This window comes from Abramis brama (assembly GCF_963993115.1).
Source record: "Abramis brama genome assembly, chromosome: 10".
Classification (NCBI taxonomy): Eukaryota; Metazoa; Chordata; class Actinopteri; order Cypriniformes; family Leuciscidae; genus Abramis; species Abramis brama.
Window position 1 is genome coordinate 9764731 of NC_139972.1, and position 17500 is coordinate 9782230.

The following is a 17500-nucleotide window of genomic DNA, read 5'->3' on the forward strand; positions in this document are numbered from 1 at the left end:
AAGGGTCAAATTTCATCCTTTTACTCCACAAATCCAAAAACATAGATGTGTCAACAAATCCCTCATTAACAAATAGACGCACACACACAAAAAAAAAAAAAAAAAAAACATAAAACAAGGTCATAGATCACTGTTTTCCAGAGACACAAAACTGTTTCGGCTGACTAAATCTCACAAATGTTGATATTCAGATGAAATGTGAAAATAAAAAATGACTAGTACTGAGATGAGATTTTGATGAGATCTATGGTCAGAAGAAAAAGAAAAAAAGATATTTTCCCACGTTACCCTATTCTATAAGTGTAGCCTTTAGGAAACTCTCAGAAATGTGTTCTGGTCAAGCTCAGGCACTACGACCTGATTCGGGTGAGTATTTACACAGTGCTCAACTGCTCAGTCACGGTTATCTTACATGAGGGACACAAAAATCCCAGTTGTTCAAAAAGTTTAATCTGGAGGATCAGAATGATCCAGGTTTGGGAATCCCGCATGTTTTGCTTTATCCAGGATCAGGTAATCCATCTTAATTCTGAGCTGGATTTTCAAAGCAAAACTGGATTGGATAACCTTGATCCAGATACAATCTTTTCCAGACAGAAAACATCACAATATAACAACAACACAAACATTTCTTTTAAACGCAGTGTTACATCGTGTGACGTATTGTTGGTGTTGTTCTTGCCGTCTAATGTTGTATTTTCCTTCTCTGAGGTTGCTGAATGCTTACATCTGCATTTGCTGGTTATCAACTAAACTCCCTCCATTGGCTCCTGTGGGAAGAAGCCCAGCAATAAAAGCAGCCGAAGAAGCACAGCAAGCAGAAACTCTGAGGTTTCTGTCCTCATGTGGACTGTTGCTTTTCTTTTAGTTTGATGCCAAACAGTTGATATGAGGTGTTTGTTGAACTGGTTCTTTTAACGGTTAAGTCTAAAATATGTATAGGCCACACTATGAAACAAACATTGCATTATTTGACCAGTTTTATAGTTTTCTTAACCTACATTTTGTTCCTGAAATCCACCACATGAAACTACCCTTTGACTGGGATCAGGAAGAGGAATCAAGGTATAGGCAAATCTGAATTTTTTTTAACATACTAATCCAAATCCAAACCAACACTGGATTACATGATTTCAGAATCTTTTTTTTTCAACCCATTTTCAAGATTTGATCCAATAATAACGGACTGATCTGATCATATTTCTTCTGAACAACTGGGCCCTGGTGTTTCTGCTGTTAAAACATACTCCCTGACTGAGAACCATTCATTTAAACATGTTTTGTTTGACTAATAAAAAGAAAACAAATGAAGAAAAGTATTTTTAAATAAATCTAATTGTCAGTTTTTTTCACATCAGAAGTTATTAGCAACTGGAAAAACATGTCATAAATGTGATTTATATCTTTTAAAATTGTGAGATTTATATCCAATAAGAACACCAGGGTTGTATCATGAAAAAAAAAAAAAGTTTATTTGATTGAATGGAGGGTGTATGAGAACTCTGGGAATGAATGCACCTGAAATAGTGGGCAAGTCACCTGTTTCTGGTTTATTAGTTTCCATGACAACAACGTGAGCAAGCCAACAAACAGGTAAATGACTCACAATGGAGAATAAACACGGTTAAATGGCCAGCTTTTATTTCCATGAAGTCGGTAATGTTTTATGGAGGGGAAAAAAACAAAGAGATGTTTGGACAGCAAAAAAAGAGTTAAATCTACTGACGTAAACAGCATCCTTTAGCAGAAAGGCTCGTGCCGTTTGACCCGTACGCGTGTCTGACGCTTTGATTGAGGTGTGATTCCCGCGTCCCGCATCTCTCCGGGCTCGGTCGCACACACACATCGGTTCTGGATGAGAGAGAGCAAAGCATTACATCACCTCCCTTCCGGACTGGAACGATACGGTTAATTATTTAGGCTACTCAGCGTGCACGGAGACTAAAAGAACCGTTTTTAAAAAAAGGCCTTACACAAAAATGTCCGGGTTTAACGGGAGCACGGGCTTTCGCTGACAGGATAAAGAGAAGAAAAGGCGGCGCGCGTGACTGCCTCGCGCCCATTGTGTCGAGGATGTGAGGCAGCGCGAGATGCCATGGCAGATAACGGGTCGGAGCCGCCTGCTCTCCCGGCACCAAAGGCGTTTCCCTACGAGGAATACGAGTGCAAAATCTGCTACAACTATTTCGATCTCGACCGTCGCGCGCCCAAGATCTTGGAGTGCCTACACACGTTCTGCGAGGAGTGTCTGCACGCGCTGCAACTGTGCGAGGAGCGGCCGTGGCGCATCAGCTGCCCCGTGTGCCGCCACCGCACGTCCGTACCCGACTACCGGATCCAGAACCTGCCCAACAACACCAAGGTCACAGAGGACTTCCCTCTGTACATCGACTCGGACCCTGTGCCTCAAGATGCCCTTCCGCCGCACCCGCCTCCGATGCACCCGGCGCTCGTGGCGCTCAGGCGCGAGGAGGACGCGTCCATCATCGCGTCCACCACGACGGTGTCCACCGCGACCACGCTGTCTCAGGACTCGGTCTCGCGCTACGAGAGCTGCCGCAACTGCAGGCGTCTCGCGCTGACCACCGGGTGCGTGTGCGTCATCTTCTCCTTGCTCTCCATGCTCGTGCTGCTCTTCATGGGCCTCATATTCGTGCACAGCCACGGCGGGCCGCCCTCGCCCGCGGGACCCCTATGTCTGTCGATCGCGAGCATCCTCGCCATGGTGTCTGCGATGGTAACGTGGCTCCTCTACTGGCTCAAAGACAGACCGGAGCACGAGACGGGCCGCTCCTCTGCCTCCACTAATGCCAGCCGGAGAAACGCGTGACAGAAGATCTGCATCAAGCCCTCTCAGCTTTTATTGCTTAATAGGCAACCAAGTAGTTTCTTTTTATGTTACTATCAATATCTTTTATAATAGTAGGCATGTATAGCTACAGTAAATACCAACAATTTTCACTCAGAAATTGCTAGTAAATTTCACAAATAATTATAATTACACGTGACATTTTGAGACAGACTGAAATAGTAGGCTGTTTTCTTGCAAAATGCTCCAATATTTTTTTAATTTTATTTACAACTTTAAAAAATATCTAATATAAATATCTAAAGTTTTCTTTTGTCAAATCAAGAGATAATTTGTGGTTCAGATAACATAATATTTTGAGTTTATGTTGATTAAGCCAAACTCCTTTTTTGTATTAACTAAAAAATTTAATTTCAATGAACTCAAAATTGTAAGGCAATCAGTTTACTTATTAAGTTAATCCAAAAATATATTTTTTATGTGATCTCACTTCTTTATAATTGTGTAATGATTAGTCAAAATAGCTAAAACATGTTCAGTAAACGATAGTTACGCATTAACTAATCATGGGCAATACATTTTTACAGTATTTATTAATCTGTGTTATCATTAGTTAATAAAAATGCATCTGTTGTTAGTTCATGTTAGCTTAGATCCTATAAATAAATAATATGGTAACACTTTACAATAAGGTCTCATTTATTAACATTAGTTTATGCATTTATTAACATGAACTAAAATGAGAAAAAAATATTTATAAATAGCATTTATTAACTTTTTAAAAAATAAATAAAAGTATTCATTGTTTGTTCATGTTAGTTCACAGTGCATTAACTGGTAACTGATACAAACTTTGATTTTAATAATGTATTAGTAAATGTAACAGCAAGTGACATTAATAAATGCTGTGAAAGTATTGTTTCTCGCCAATTAATGTTAACTAATGTAGTTAAATAATGTTAACAAATGAAACCTTATTGTAAAGTGTTACCAACAAGATCAACAGAAACAATTTTTGATTTTAATGTGTTAGTAAATGTAGAAATGAACACTAACTAAGATTAATAAATGCTTTAGATGTCTTTTTTCATTGTTAGTTCACGTTAACTAAAGTAGTTAACCAATGCTAACAAATAGAACCTTTATTCCAAAAAATGTTCCAATGTTACTAAAATACCTGGAATTCACACAGGTGTCAATTCAATTAGTACAGAAAGCTGGAAAATATACTAGTTACTACTTGAAAAGCAAACTTCAATGACTAAAGAAGTACTAGTATTTATAGACGAGTCACTATTGGATCACTACAACGGGCCGTCGTTTCTCTACGACGAGTGCTAGTATTTCAACTATTTCAGCCCAAAATCTTGAACACGTGAGCAGCCGTGGCACATCAGATGCCCTGTACGATGCCCGTCCCAGACCACTGGATACAGAACTAGCTCCACTACGACCACACTGTCCCAGGACAGCTGAAACAAGCGGATACGTGTGTGTCACCCTCTCCTGCCTGTCCATTCTTGTGCTGCTCTCACACTCGTGCACAGACACCCGTAGATCTTTTGCTAGGACACCTGTGTGAGCTTGAGAAGAACGGACTTCATGCATCCACTAAAAATCACCAATACACCAGTCGGTTAAACGTCATTGCAGAAACGGTTCCGGGGAAAACTCGTGCAGCATCTGAGCACAGCTGCCATTTGGTTTGATATTTCATTTCTAATGGAAAGACATTCAGCCACAATATACAAAAAGTTCAAAAGTCTGCGAGACCACTAGTGAAAATGCATCTATTTTGTATTATTTTTTATTTAATCCAACCTGTCCATTACTTATGCATTTGGCAGACACTATATTTTGATGGTCCACTTTAGACATTCTAGTAACTTTGCAACAATGTACATGTCAACTAACTCTCATTAGAGTATTACTAAAGCATTAGACTGTCTGTTTAATATCAGCTAACATTTTATTTTGAGGCTCTCCCAATAGACAATAAGTAACTTTGCAACTACGTCAACTTTATTCTTCTAACCCGATTTCTAAAGGCACACCAAGGACGATAACTATAACGATAAAGATATAGTTCTAAAAATCGTTCTAAATATAAAAGAATAGCAGAGTTCACTCTACAACTATAATGATAACAGGACTGAGAAACGATATGATTTGATTCACTTTCAGAATTATTTTTTTTCCAGCTGATGAAGTTACTCGCCACTCAGCATTTTCACTGGCCACTATTTTGACATTGATACCATGGGGAAAAACTGCCATATAGATATTTTTAATATTATCTCATAATTTGTCAGCAGGTATAATAGGCTGCTGTCACTTTAACGCCTGATACACTTATCTTCTACACATGTGTTTTCTTTCTCAAATGTTTACATTCACTTAAAACATTACTGTGTTTACATGAATACTCGCCAAGACAAAGTCTGCAGGAAGGAGTAAAATTATGCGCAATATTCACAATCCCACACTGAAATTCAACATTTAAACTGTCACCTAACCCTAACCTAACAGTCTACTATAGTCTAATGAGAGTTAGTTGACATGTAGTTGTAAAGTTACTTAGCCTATAGTTAGTAGAATGTCTAAAGTGGACTATCGAAATAAAGTGTAACCGACACTTTTATCCAAAGCAACTTACATTGCATTCAAGTTATCCATTTTATTAGTTAATGCTTTCCCTGGGAACTGAGCATGACCTTGGTGTTGCTAACACCATGCTCGACTGATTGAGCTATACAGGAATGTACTACTTTATTATATTATCAGCAAACATGAGCACAAAGTTTAATCTAAAAATTGGTCAGTGTCACAAATCTGCTTAGTGATCTAGAATTAGAGCAGAATTGTTAAATTTCTTCCATATTTTGTCATAACCTTTCTCCAAATCAATCTGTTTATGTCCAAAATAATACAGCACAAGTACGTCTCCAAGATTAATTTGTTTAAGAGCAGTTCATTGGGAAAGTATCTGCTGCATCTTATAAACATCTTTAAAAAGTCAGTTTTACATACAGTCTAAATCATAAACATCTTAAAGACGTTTTCTAAATGTCTATTTAACATCTGACAGGAAATGTCTTAGAGACGTATTGCAGATGAGGAAACACTCTAAAAAATACATCTTGCAAGTGAAAACATGCACATCAAATAGATGTCTCCGAGATGTATGTGTGCTATTAGGGATATATCACATTTTCAGTGTGGTCTCAGACTTTTGGACCCAACCATAGCACAGTTTAATCATACCAAATGAGACGTACATTTGACATTTTATGCACTGAAAATTCACTACCAAAATCTGGTAGATAAGTAACATTTCTGTGAATCGACCAAGCAGACCGTAATCGGAAGATAATCTGAAAATCGCCACTGGGTGTTGCAATCCACTCACTTTATCATATATGCTATTCAGTCTTTGAAAAAGTAGACCTCTTTGTTCTTATGGATCAATAGCTTTACTATGGAAATTGTGAATTTTATACCACCTCTTTGTTCTCGCTTCACCTATGCATCTACCACGGTGAAACCGTGTTATTTGACGACTAACTGACAATCTCTTTTTGCTATCGTCTGCGTGTGCTTTTAATGTGCGTAGCATCACAATGCATTTACCTTAGTACTCACTTTATCAAGTCGTTCATCTGAGTTTTGTACCACAGAAACCTGTGATGCGCAGTACCGATGTACCTAGTATAGAAGCAAACAAGCTGCATGATGTTAAACGAACACTAGATAGGGCCTACTGAACTCTGCTTGGAAAGAAGGTCAATCTTTGCCTGACAAAAGCTTCCTTGTTAATCAAATCAGTACTGCCGGTTTTCCATTTCTGCATTAAGCAATGACAAATCAGTAATTTATGAAGGGTATTTGATATGATGATGCTTGGTGTAAAAAGTGTTGGTGAAAAGCTCTATCTCTGTGTGAGATGTGTTAGAAAAGACGTGCACAGCGGATGAAGCAGACAGGAATCTGACACCTGAGGAGCAGCTTGAGTTTTGCTGTGTCCTTGCAGAGACAGGATGCAGCGATAGAGAAATCAATGCTGAAGACTCACACACTGGGACTGCAGCCAAGAGGTGCTTTCGAGCGTTTACTGACCCACTTATGAAATGTTGCATCTCTCCCATAGGTCATTTGTCTTGATGCCACAAACTGATATATTCATCCAGCTAACCGTGGCTTGTTAACTTCAGTGCAAAACACATTCTAACTAGGCATTATAGCCTACTGAATATCGTTCAGCTCGTTTTAGACTTAATGGTTTTATGACGATGATTATAGACACTTGATGCCCTTAACTTCTGTATTTCCTTCTATTAAAGGTGCGGTCACATTTACCGTTGTTTGGCGAAATTTCACTGGCTCATTCCATTCGGAGTCCGCGCGATTGCATGGAAGCTTGTGTCCGCCACTGAATAAAAAATAAAAAAGTTAATTGCGACTTTTTATTTAACAATTCTGACGTTTTTTTCTTCTTCTCAAAATTGCGTGATATTAAGTCGCAATTCTTACTTTTTTCTTAATTGCGAGTTCATAGGCCTACATTTTTTCTCTCACAATTGCGAGTTTGAAAATGTCAACGTTGATTTAGAAGGGTTTTTGTTAATCTTTTTCAACAACAAACTGACATTATTTCAACCATATTTCAACATTGAAGGTCGGTCATGTGCTGGCTGGGTATGTACTCATTTCCCATTAGTGAACTGACTAGGTCCCACATAGGGAGCCCATCCGGGTTTGCCCATGTTGGACCTACTTAGTTGACCCAAGTGGGCCCCAGATAAGAAGCCCATTTTGAGCCCATGCCCACTCTGTACCCCTGTAGCCCATTTGTAACCCATATGGGCCCCAGATAAGAAGCCCATTTTGAGCCCATGTCCACTCTGTACCCCATGTAGCCCATTTGTAACCCATATGGGCCCCAGATAAGAAGCCCATTTTGAGCCCATGTCCACTCTGTACCCCATGTAGCCCATTTGTAACCCATATGGGCCCCAGATAAGAAGCCCATTTTGAGCCCATGTCCACGCTGTACCCCTGTCGCCCATTTGTAACCCATATGGGCCCCACATAAACGTGTTGGCTGGGACGTCTTGCAATTCTGACTTTTTTTCCTCAGTACTGCATGATAGAAAGTTGCAATTCTTACTTTTGTATCATGCAAATTTTACTTTTTTCTCGCAACTGCAAGTTTATATCTCGCAATTCTTACTTTTTTTTCTCGCAACTGCGAGTTTATTTCTCACAATTCGTACATTATAACTCACGATTTCGGGTTTATATCTTACAATTCTGACTTTATAACTCACGATTGCGAGTTTATATCACACAATTCTGAAAAAAAAAGTGTTTCATATTTATTCTGTGGCAGAAACAAGCTTACCATATACGATTGTTTCGCGTGAGGGAGAAAAAGTTCCCTAGAATTCGCTCATTAAAATTGGTCGTCTGAATTCGCCGCGCTGACCTTCAGAAAGCTGCTTGGTTTCAAAGTGACTTCTGTGTGAGCTGTGCTTCATACATCTTCACCCTATTGACACTGAACACACTGTTTTTTTCCACACGAAATGTCGCTAATGTGACCGCAGCTTTAAGGCCATTCTCTTTCAAATGGAAAACAAATCACAAGGGGATAGTTCACCCAAAAATGTTAATTCTATCATTTACTCACCCTCATGTCATTCCTGAATCCTGTCACCTTATCTGTGAAAAACAAAAGGAGAAATATTAACAAACTATCAAGCTCCAAAAAAGAACAACAATGAACATGAGCGTGGATAAATCATTTTCATTGAACTATTTCTTTAAATTAGCTCTTATGTGCCTTTCCTTTTTATTTATTGATTTATTTATTTAAGTAATTTAACATTTTAATAGGATGAATTTAAGTGAATTTTATAGAAGCTTACTCTTTGATATTTGATAAAGTTGTGCTGTTGTTGTAGGCAAATGTGATGGATCAAACCAGGTCTGCCCTCTGCTGGTGGACAAGTGTAGTGATGCAGTCATTTGTGTGTAGTAATGTGAGGTTTTGCTTACATTTTTTTGTAAGGAAGGTTTATAAAATGAATGTGGGGTATATGAATCATTGCAGCAGTGATGTAGACATGCAAAGGTTATGTTCCTGAGTGTTAAAGAAGTAAACAGCATTTAGCTGCTGTAAACTGTGCCGTTCAATTCAACACTTGTACAGGAAGTGTGCAGTGCAGTGTGTTATATAGTCACCAGCTTCACAGCTCCTCCTGCCATTCTGTTGGGCAAAATATATGTCATGAATACTTTACACAATGGCCTTGATTTACTTCCTTTACTGCCTATTTTTTTCCCTATTTTTATCCCTGCTGAAAAGACCAAATACACACACTGTTCAAAAGTTTGGGGTCAGTAAGTTTTACTTTTATAATAATACTTTTATTCAGCAAGGATGCATTTAATTGATCAAATGTGACAGTAAAGACATTTACAATGTTACAAAGATACTTAATGCTGTTCTTGAACATTATATCCATCAAAGAATCCTGAAAAAAATTAACAAATCATTAGCCTATATTAGAATCATGTAACACTGAAGACTGGAGGAATGGAGAAAATTGTAATTTTGCATTTTAAAATTTATTCGAATATAAGACAGTTATTGTGAATTGTAAAAAAAAAAAAATCACAATATTACTGTTTTACTGCATTTTTTTTTATTATATAAGTGTAGTATAGTGAACATGACAGACTTTTAAAAAAAATAAATCTCACCAAACCCAAACTTTTGACCAGAATAAGAATTTGTGAAGCTGGTGGACAAAGGAAGTCTAGTTAAGAATCCTGGAAGGGACACACCAGCATCCGATACTGGGAAACAAAACTCAATCTGTGTTGGTCTTTTCAACAGGGATGAGGATAAGGAGAGAAGATGCTCTTGTACTCTGTCCTGGTCCGAATGCTTCATAGATGTGAGCCTGAAAAGGAAAAGTGTGAACTTGGTCTCTATGACTTACAGAAATCATGACCAAACTGTAAACATAATATTTCCATACTATTGAGTGTGACCTCCCCTCGTTCTCGTAGTAAACCGCTATGGCTGTGACTGTCTGGACGATCAGGCCTGAAGTGATGTGCACTCATGTATGTCCGTTTGTCCCGCACACACTCGCCCAATGACTTCAAGGCACTTTCCTGAACCCAGTGTTACTGCCTGGGACGACTATACTTCCCTTAATGCACTCCAGCCCTCTTAGTAACACTACGTAGGGTCGTGGGCTTTGTACACAGCCCTTATATACTCCGTGATATGTTTATTATAGATTAGGAAATGTGTCTTTTTACTATTAAGCCTCAATAATTGTTGTGAAACCTGTTTGAATTGTATTTGCACATTGAAAGTTTTCTGTTTACATACAAGAACTCACCTCTCGGTTGGCTAATAAATGAGAAAAATGCAGAAAAATGGCTGTCGTCATGAAATTTATATTATTTTACAACCTGAAATTACTGCATGTGTGCAATGTACAGGAAAAAATTCTACTCACCACCATTTATGATGATGATTATTATTATTATATAACATGACAATGAATGATACATGTTTAGTACCTGGCTATATGTCTCAGGGTATCTCAAAGACCTCATGTGTTCTCTAGCCTGGAGCTCCGGGATGCTTGTGGCAGTAAATGCAGGACAGATGATTTTATTCTAAAGTTGTCTTTGGAGAGGATTTACGTTTTCTCTCAGGGAACCTCATCTAATTGAGGTTAAAAGGCTGGTGACCTTCCTGAGGCTGGACAAGATAGATCACAAGACAGATGACACAAACAACATAGGCATGCACTGTTCAAGAAGATCATTATATGGTCAAATGGTGTGTGTGTGAACATTCTTTTACAGGTTTATACTTTTTCATTCTCTAAAAAAAACTGGCAAGTCTAATTTTAATGCCAGTTTCGACCAGCATTCTCATCATCAGGTTATGTTGTAGGGAGATCTCAGTAGCCTACATACAACTTTTTTTTTTTTTTAATTTCTTTGTCTTCCATTATGCATATATTTCAAAACCGATTCGAATTATTTTGACACTATTTGCTAAGAGAATATAGATATTTGACCCTAATTATGCTCTCATCAGAGCGCACTTCTGCTCGAGATCTGTTCTCCAAAAATGGATTCGACACGCGGATTCGGTGTTTCAAAAGACTGCAACATGCATCATTCCCCTGCCTGTTCCCCACGCTCTCCTTTACAGCCAATCATCTTCTGTTTCTGAAGTTTAATAATAAACCCTTAAAAGGAATCCGACAAGTATTCTAAAGAAACATCTTAATAATTTTTTTTTCCATCATATTATTTTATTAGACTTTTCAAAATGAAAGTAAAAAATAAATGCATAATATTCTGTGTTATTTGTGTTTGAAACATTCTCCTATTTATCCATTTGGTTCTATTTGGAATCTTCATATTTTCAGAGTCAACGACATGTCTACGTCAGATGTTCTATGAATTCTCGATGGGGCTTTTCTATTCAGCCTCTGTAAATGTAGAACTATAAGATGATTTACAGCTTGTATAAAGAGATCAATTTAAAATGAAAATATCTGACAGCCAGGAAAATAATGCAATAGCAATAATGCCATTAATGCCATCGAATAGAAACTCATTAACAAACACGCACACACACGCATTCATTGTTAACTTCTCCATTAAATAGTTGGGTCGGTGTCTCCAGGGTCCAGGCTATTTGGCGTTGATTTAACTTTTTAAGTAAGAGAGAATAATCGAGTGTTTTGCACGTGAAAGGACCCCCGTTTCCCACGCGTGTTTCCCTCCCGCGTGCGCCCCATTGTCCCCGCGCGCAGGCAGAAAGAAAACATTTGAAGTTTCTTTTTAGTCCAACAAAAGAGCCACATGTCATTGAAGTCACTGTGTGTGTGTGTGTGAGAGAGAGAGAGAGAGAGAGCTGAGAGAGTTAAAACAGTCAATCATGAATAACTTTTCATTTAAATTGCTTCATTCTGAGTTTCTGTCTTTAAAATACGTTATAATAAATCATGTTACAATATTGATTTAATATAAATATAAATATATATATATATATATATATATATATATATATATATATTACTGTTTTTAAAGTAGTCTGATATTTTTCAGTAGAATTTAATCATTCATCTATTAGCTAGAAGTCGCTGAAATATCTTCAAAGTCCACTTTAACGCTCAGAAAGCAAAAGTATACATATTCGACCAATCAGCTCTCGGTTACGGAATCCTGTGGACCAATCAGAACGCGCTGTTCGAGTAATAGACAAGGAGGTCTCTGCAAACTAATGAATGTCTCAGTAGTTTGAGAACTCGCGCTCATCCCAAACGTCTGCTATTAACAATAACGCGGCGATTAATTCTCCTCACATAATGAGAACAACCAAAGGACCACAAACGTGGAGAGGCTGCATCTGATTGATAACTTTTCATTCCATCCTCTACTTTCTATTTTCCTTGAGGGATACAAAAAGATCACTGGAGCTTATATTTTTGCTTTTGGTTTTTGATCGTGGAATATTTACATGCATTTTTAAGCCCTGGTGGTTTGCCTGAAGTGCACTTTTAGTCAACAATGAACGGCTTGGCAGGGACCGTTCCCAGGATGATGCGTCCATCTCTCTCTCAAAACTATCCCCGCACTGGCTTCCCTATGGAGGGTAAAATACATTAGCCTACATTAAAAATAATGCACATTAAAATATTTTAATTTAATAGTAGAAATTGAGTTCAAATATAAACTATTTTTTGGAATTGGGGTTGCATAAGTGCTGAAAACGGTGATGTTATTTTTCTAAATGTTTTTAATTTAGCTAGTAAACGTTTGTTAACATAGGCTACATACACATATTTTGTTACAATATTGAAAGCCTAAATTGAATTATGTAATTATAAAAAATAATATGAAATAAAAAAAAATGTTCTTCAGTGGTTCTTTGGATGATCAAATAACCCTTCTTATTTAGAAACAATAGCTGATGTTAGATTATTACATTCGGTTCGTCAGACCCATGTGTTGATTTCTGTTTCTCTAAAACACTTTATTAACACTCATTTTTATTAACATGGTAACACTTTATTTAAGTGTCCTTGTTACATGTTACTGTAGTAATAACTATAAATTATGCATAATTACATGCAACTATCCCTAAACACATACAGTGTAACAAAGACACCTTAAAATAAAGTGGTTACACTTTATTTTAAGGAGTCTTTGTTACACTGTAATTATAGTAATATTAAGTAGGCTAACTACATGTTAAGGTTAGGATGAGGGTTATTACTAAGGTAACTACATGTAACATATGTAACAATGACACTGTAAAATAAAGTGTTACCAAATAAAATGTAACCAAAAGTTGGACAGTATAAGGTAAAGTTATGGCTATGAACATATTTAATTGGAATAATTATTTTTTTATTTGTTTTCATCATTAACAACAGATTTGTTTCCATTTAACTTTTTCGCATATTTACTGACATTTCTGTTTTGTTTTATTTAACTAAATTCTAATGCAATTCAAAATAGCATGGAAAAGCTATTTTGATTGTAACCAATTTGCACCGATTTAATTTTACCTAAAACGGTGACACTTTATTTTACAGTGGTCTTGTTACACGTTACATGTAGTTACTGTAGTAATAACTATAAATTATGAATAATTACACGCAACTAACCCTAAACCAACCCCTATTCCTAACCCTAACCTTATAGTAAGTATACATGTAGTTAATTATTATTACACACTAGCCTACTTAAATGCATAATTACACTGTAACACTTAAAATAAAGTGCAACCCCCCTTACACTTTAAAACAATTACACTGATGTGTTTTTAAGGCAATACGAATTATGTCAGGGAATTAAATGCACATGCAAGGAGCCTAGACTCTTCCTAGCACACTTCAGTTGATTAGGGATAACTACAGCATAAATAATTTTTTCAGACATGTTTGTGCATACTTCGATGACCATCTCTGACATCATTTGAGTTTGCTTCGATGCAGTTTCAACTCCGATGGGTCAGGGTCGAGTCAACCAGCTCGGAGGAGTTTTCATCAACGGCCGGCCTCTACCGAACCACATTCGGCACAAGATAGTGGAGATGGCCCATCACGGGATCCGGCCGTGCATGATATCCCGCCAGCTCAGAGTCTCTCACGGATGCGTCTCCAAAATTCTGTGCCGGTATCAGGAGACTGGATCCATCCGGCCTGGAGCAATCGGCGGGAGTAAATCCAAGGTGAGGCCCTGATGTGCGGATTCATCTATTACAGCTGGCGCGCAGGAGTTTTGTGAGCAAACTTAAAGCAACTGGTCGACCGAAAGCGCTGACATTATGACTTAACGAGAGTCTTTGAACTGAATCAGCCACATTGTTGACTGTTTTTTATTTTTATATTATTTTTAACAGACTACATCTTCAGATGTGGAGAAGCGGGTTGAGGAATATAAACGGGAAAATCCCGGAATATTCAGTTGGGAAATTCGGGATAAACTGCTCAAAGAGGGAATTTGTGACCGGGACAACGTACCATCAGGTATGGGATAAACATAATTAAATAGGCTACACGAAGGAAAGTGTGCGAATTATTTATGTTACTTGCTGACATTTACGGGATTAAAAAAATACTATTTTTCATCAGGTTAGCCGTCAACTATGCTATCTCAAAGTCGTAGGGCTTAAAAAAAAGGTTAGGCTATTTCAAAAAATTCTTTAACCTATAATAAAAAATAGAGAAATAAACAATGACAATATGTTTTGTCAATGTTCGCTCGAATACGATTTCTGTTCGCGAGCGTTTAATTGCTCAAGTTGCTGAACTGTTTTCAACATTTTAGTTTCCACAAATATTTCATTACTCACCCTGGTTAATTTGTTGTCTAACTTTTGTGGTTACTGATACGTTTGTGAACGTTGTTAAAATGTTTATTTCCATGTAAAAAGAAAACATAATAAGAGCACTTACACATTCTGTTCAACGTTTTTATTGAATGCTTGAAGAAGAAGAAAAAAACATTAACAACAATTATCATCATTGTCATAACATTCTGTTCAACTCTTGTTCAGTGAGTTCATTAAGCCGCATCATGAGAGGCAGATATGGAGGGAGAGGTGACGAGGAGGAGGATGAGGATGAAGAGGACATCGAAAAGCGTGAGCAAGAAGAAATCGCCCGCAGGAGTGGACACAGTATTGAGGGGATTCTAGCTGACAGATGTGAGTGGATCCACATACTTTTTATAGCCAACTTAAAAGGGTTAGTTCAGGCAAAAATGAAAATAATTTCGTTCATTTTCCGGAACACAAATGAAGATCTTTTTGATGAGACTTCTGTCCCTCCATTGTCCCTCCAGCTATACAACTGACACTTTGACACTTCAAAAAGTTCATAAAGAGATCGCACACGAGAACGAACATCATTGGTTCTTGCTGAAGCTCAAACGCGTGTAACACGAGAACGAACATCATTGGTTCTTGCTGACGCTCAAACGTGATGCGTAACACAAGAATGAACCTCATTGGTTCTTGCTGACGCTCAAACGTGATGCGTAACACGAGAATGAACCTCATTGGTTCTTGCTGACGCTCAAACGTGATGCGTAACACGAGAATGACCCTCATTGGTTCTTGCTGACGCTCAAACGTGATGTGTAACACGAGAATGAACCTCATTGGTTCTTGCTGACGCTCAAATGTGTGTAACACGAGAATGACCCTCATTGGTTCTTGCTGACGCTCAAACGTGATGTGTAACATGAGAATGAACCTCATTGGTTCTTGCTGACGCTCAAACGTGTGTAACACGAGAATGAACCTCATTGGTTCTTGCTGACGCTCAAACGTGTGTAACACGAGAATGAACCTCATTGGTTCTTGCTGACGCTCAAATGTGTGTAACACGAGAATGAACCTCATTGGTTCTTGCTGACGCTCAAATTTGTGTAACACGAGAATGAACCTCATTGGTTCTTGCTGACGCTCAAACGTGCTGCGTAACACGAGAATGAACCTCATTGGTTCTTGCTGAAGCTCAAACGTGTGTAACACGGGAATGAACCTCATTGGTTCTTGCTGAAGCTCAAACGTGTGTAACACGAGAATGAACCTCATTGGTTCTTGCTGACGCTCAAACGTGTGTAACACGAGAATGAACCTCATTGGTTCTTGCTGAAGCTCAAACGTGTGTAACACGAGAATGAACCTCATTGGTTCTTGCTGACGCTCAAACGTGTGTAACACGAAAATGAACCTCATTGGTTCTTGCTGACGCTCAAACGTGTGTAACACGAGAATGAACCTCATTGGTTCTTGCTGAAGCTCAAACGTGTGTAACACGAGAATGAACCTCATTGGTTCTCTTACGTCAAGCAAGCATGCTTGAGTTTCTGTTTACTAATGTGGGAGTTGATGAATGTTTAAATTTACATACAGACTGTTTCCAGACAGAACTCTGGCAGGATTGTAACTCATCTGAAGTTGTTGGAAAGATGTGCCTCTAACAAATTTAATAAGAATGATATTGATTATATTTAAAAAAAAATAGCTTGAACAATTTAGGGCCTATAATGGTGATTACAACTCATAAAGGTTTTTTTCTAAATGTGCTTGAAAATTCTTAAAAAAGTGTTGTACATTAATATAAATAATAATAAAAAAAAGTATTCATTTATAATTTTAAATAATAACAAAAAATCTTGCTACGTGTACTGTGCTAGACTAACTGGTCATGGCACTTGCATATTGTTGCACTATTGTTAGTTTGATTGCTTCTATTGCTCTCATTTGTAAGTCGCTTTGGATAGAAGTGTCTGCTTAATTATTAAAAAGTAAATGTAAATAAAATTGTGCCTTTCTCAGCAAAACTTTTTCTTTTTTAATGACAGACACAACAAGTGTCCAGAATACATATGTGGAATTCTTCAGTAGTGTTGATAGCACCCCATGAGAGAATGTCCACAATGCGTAGAGCTGGATTCTATACAATTTAATTCCTTAAACAATGCATAATTATCATATTTCCATTTGTGTGTTTCATAGTATTGATGACTTTACTATCATTCTAAAATGTGGAAATATTCATAATAAACATTAAGTAGTCCAAACCTTCGATTGGTAGTGTACATAAATAACAGAAATGTGTATTCATTTGTAATATTTCTTCTAATCCATTCAATCATTTATTTTTATTAAAATGAGTTAGATTAAGTAATAATTCATAAACTGACAAATATTATGGCAACAGGCATGAAGAGAGTGGGAGACAAAAACCACAGAACGAGTTAAACATGGGAAATCTGGAAAGAGGATGTTTATTGTGGCTGCAATGAAAGATTCATTCTGCGAGTTCAGCATTTCACTTAAAATAATAAAAAATTAAATGTGTATACTAAAAATTATGTTTGGTCATATTTGGGAGAAAAAAAGAAAAGTGTCATAATTTACTCCCCCTCATGTCATTCCAAAACTCTGACTTTTGTCTTCTGTGGAAGTCTGAAGGAGAAATTATTAAAACAGACTTATTAAAATATGAAAACACATGAATTGTTAAGAGGACAGGACAGCTGTACCATTTACTGTTCAAAGAGGCCTAAAAAATAGAGTAAAAGAGTCTATTTTTACCTTCTGGATGAAGCCAACAGCTGGAG

The 17500-nt window shown here is 37.5% G+C and overlaps 2 protein-coding genes across 2 annotated transcripts; both read left to right on the top strand.

Moving 5' to 3' along the window:
- Positions 1-1625: 1625 nt before the first annotated feature.
- On the top strand, positions 1626-3052 carry LOC311090497 (RING finger protein 228-like). The gene has a single exon (XM_084125795.1). It carries the CDS (start codon positions 2096-2098, stop codon positions 2828-2830), a length of 735 nt encoding a protein of 244 aa, XP_083981921.1. The 5' UTR covers positions 1626-2095; the 3' UTR covers positions 2831-3052.
- A 9372-nt stretch (positions 3053-12424) lies between these two features.
- Positions 12425-15228, top strand: LOC311091272 (paired box protein Pax-3-B-like; the record flags this gene model as incomplete). The annotated part of the gene is made up of 5 exons (XM_084127089.1): positions 12425-12509; positions 13858-14093; positions 14265-14391; positions 14922-15071; positions 15209-15228. The coding sequence occupies 5 exons, from the start codon at positions 12425-12427 to the stop codon at positions 15226-15228; spliced, it is 618 nt and encodes a 205-aa protein (XP_083983215.1).
- Between the last annotated feature and the right edge of the window lie 2272 nt (positions 15229-17500).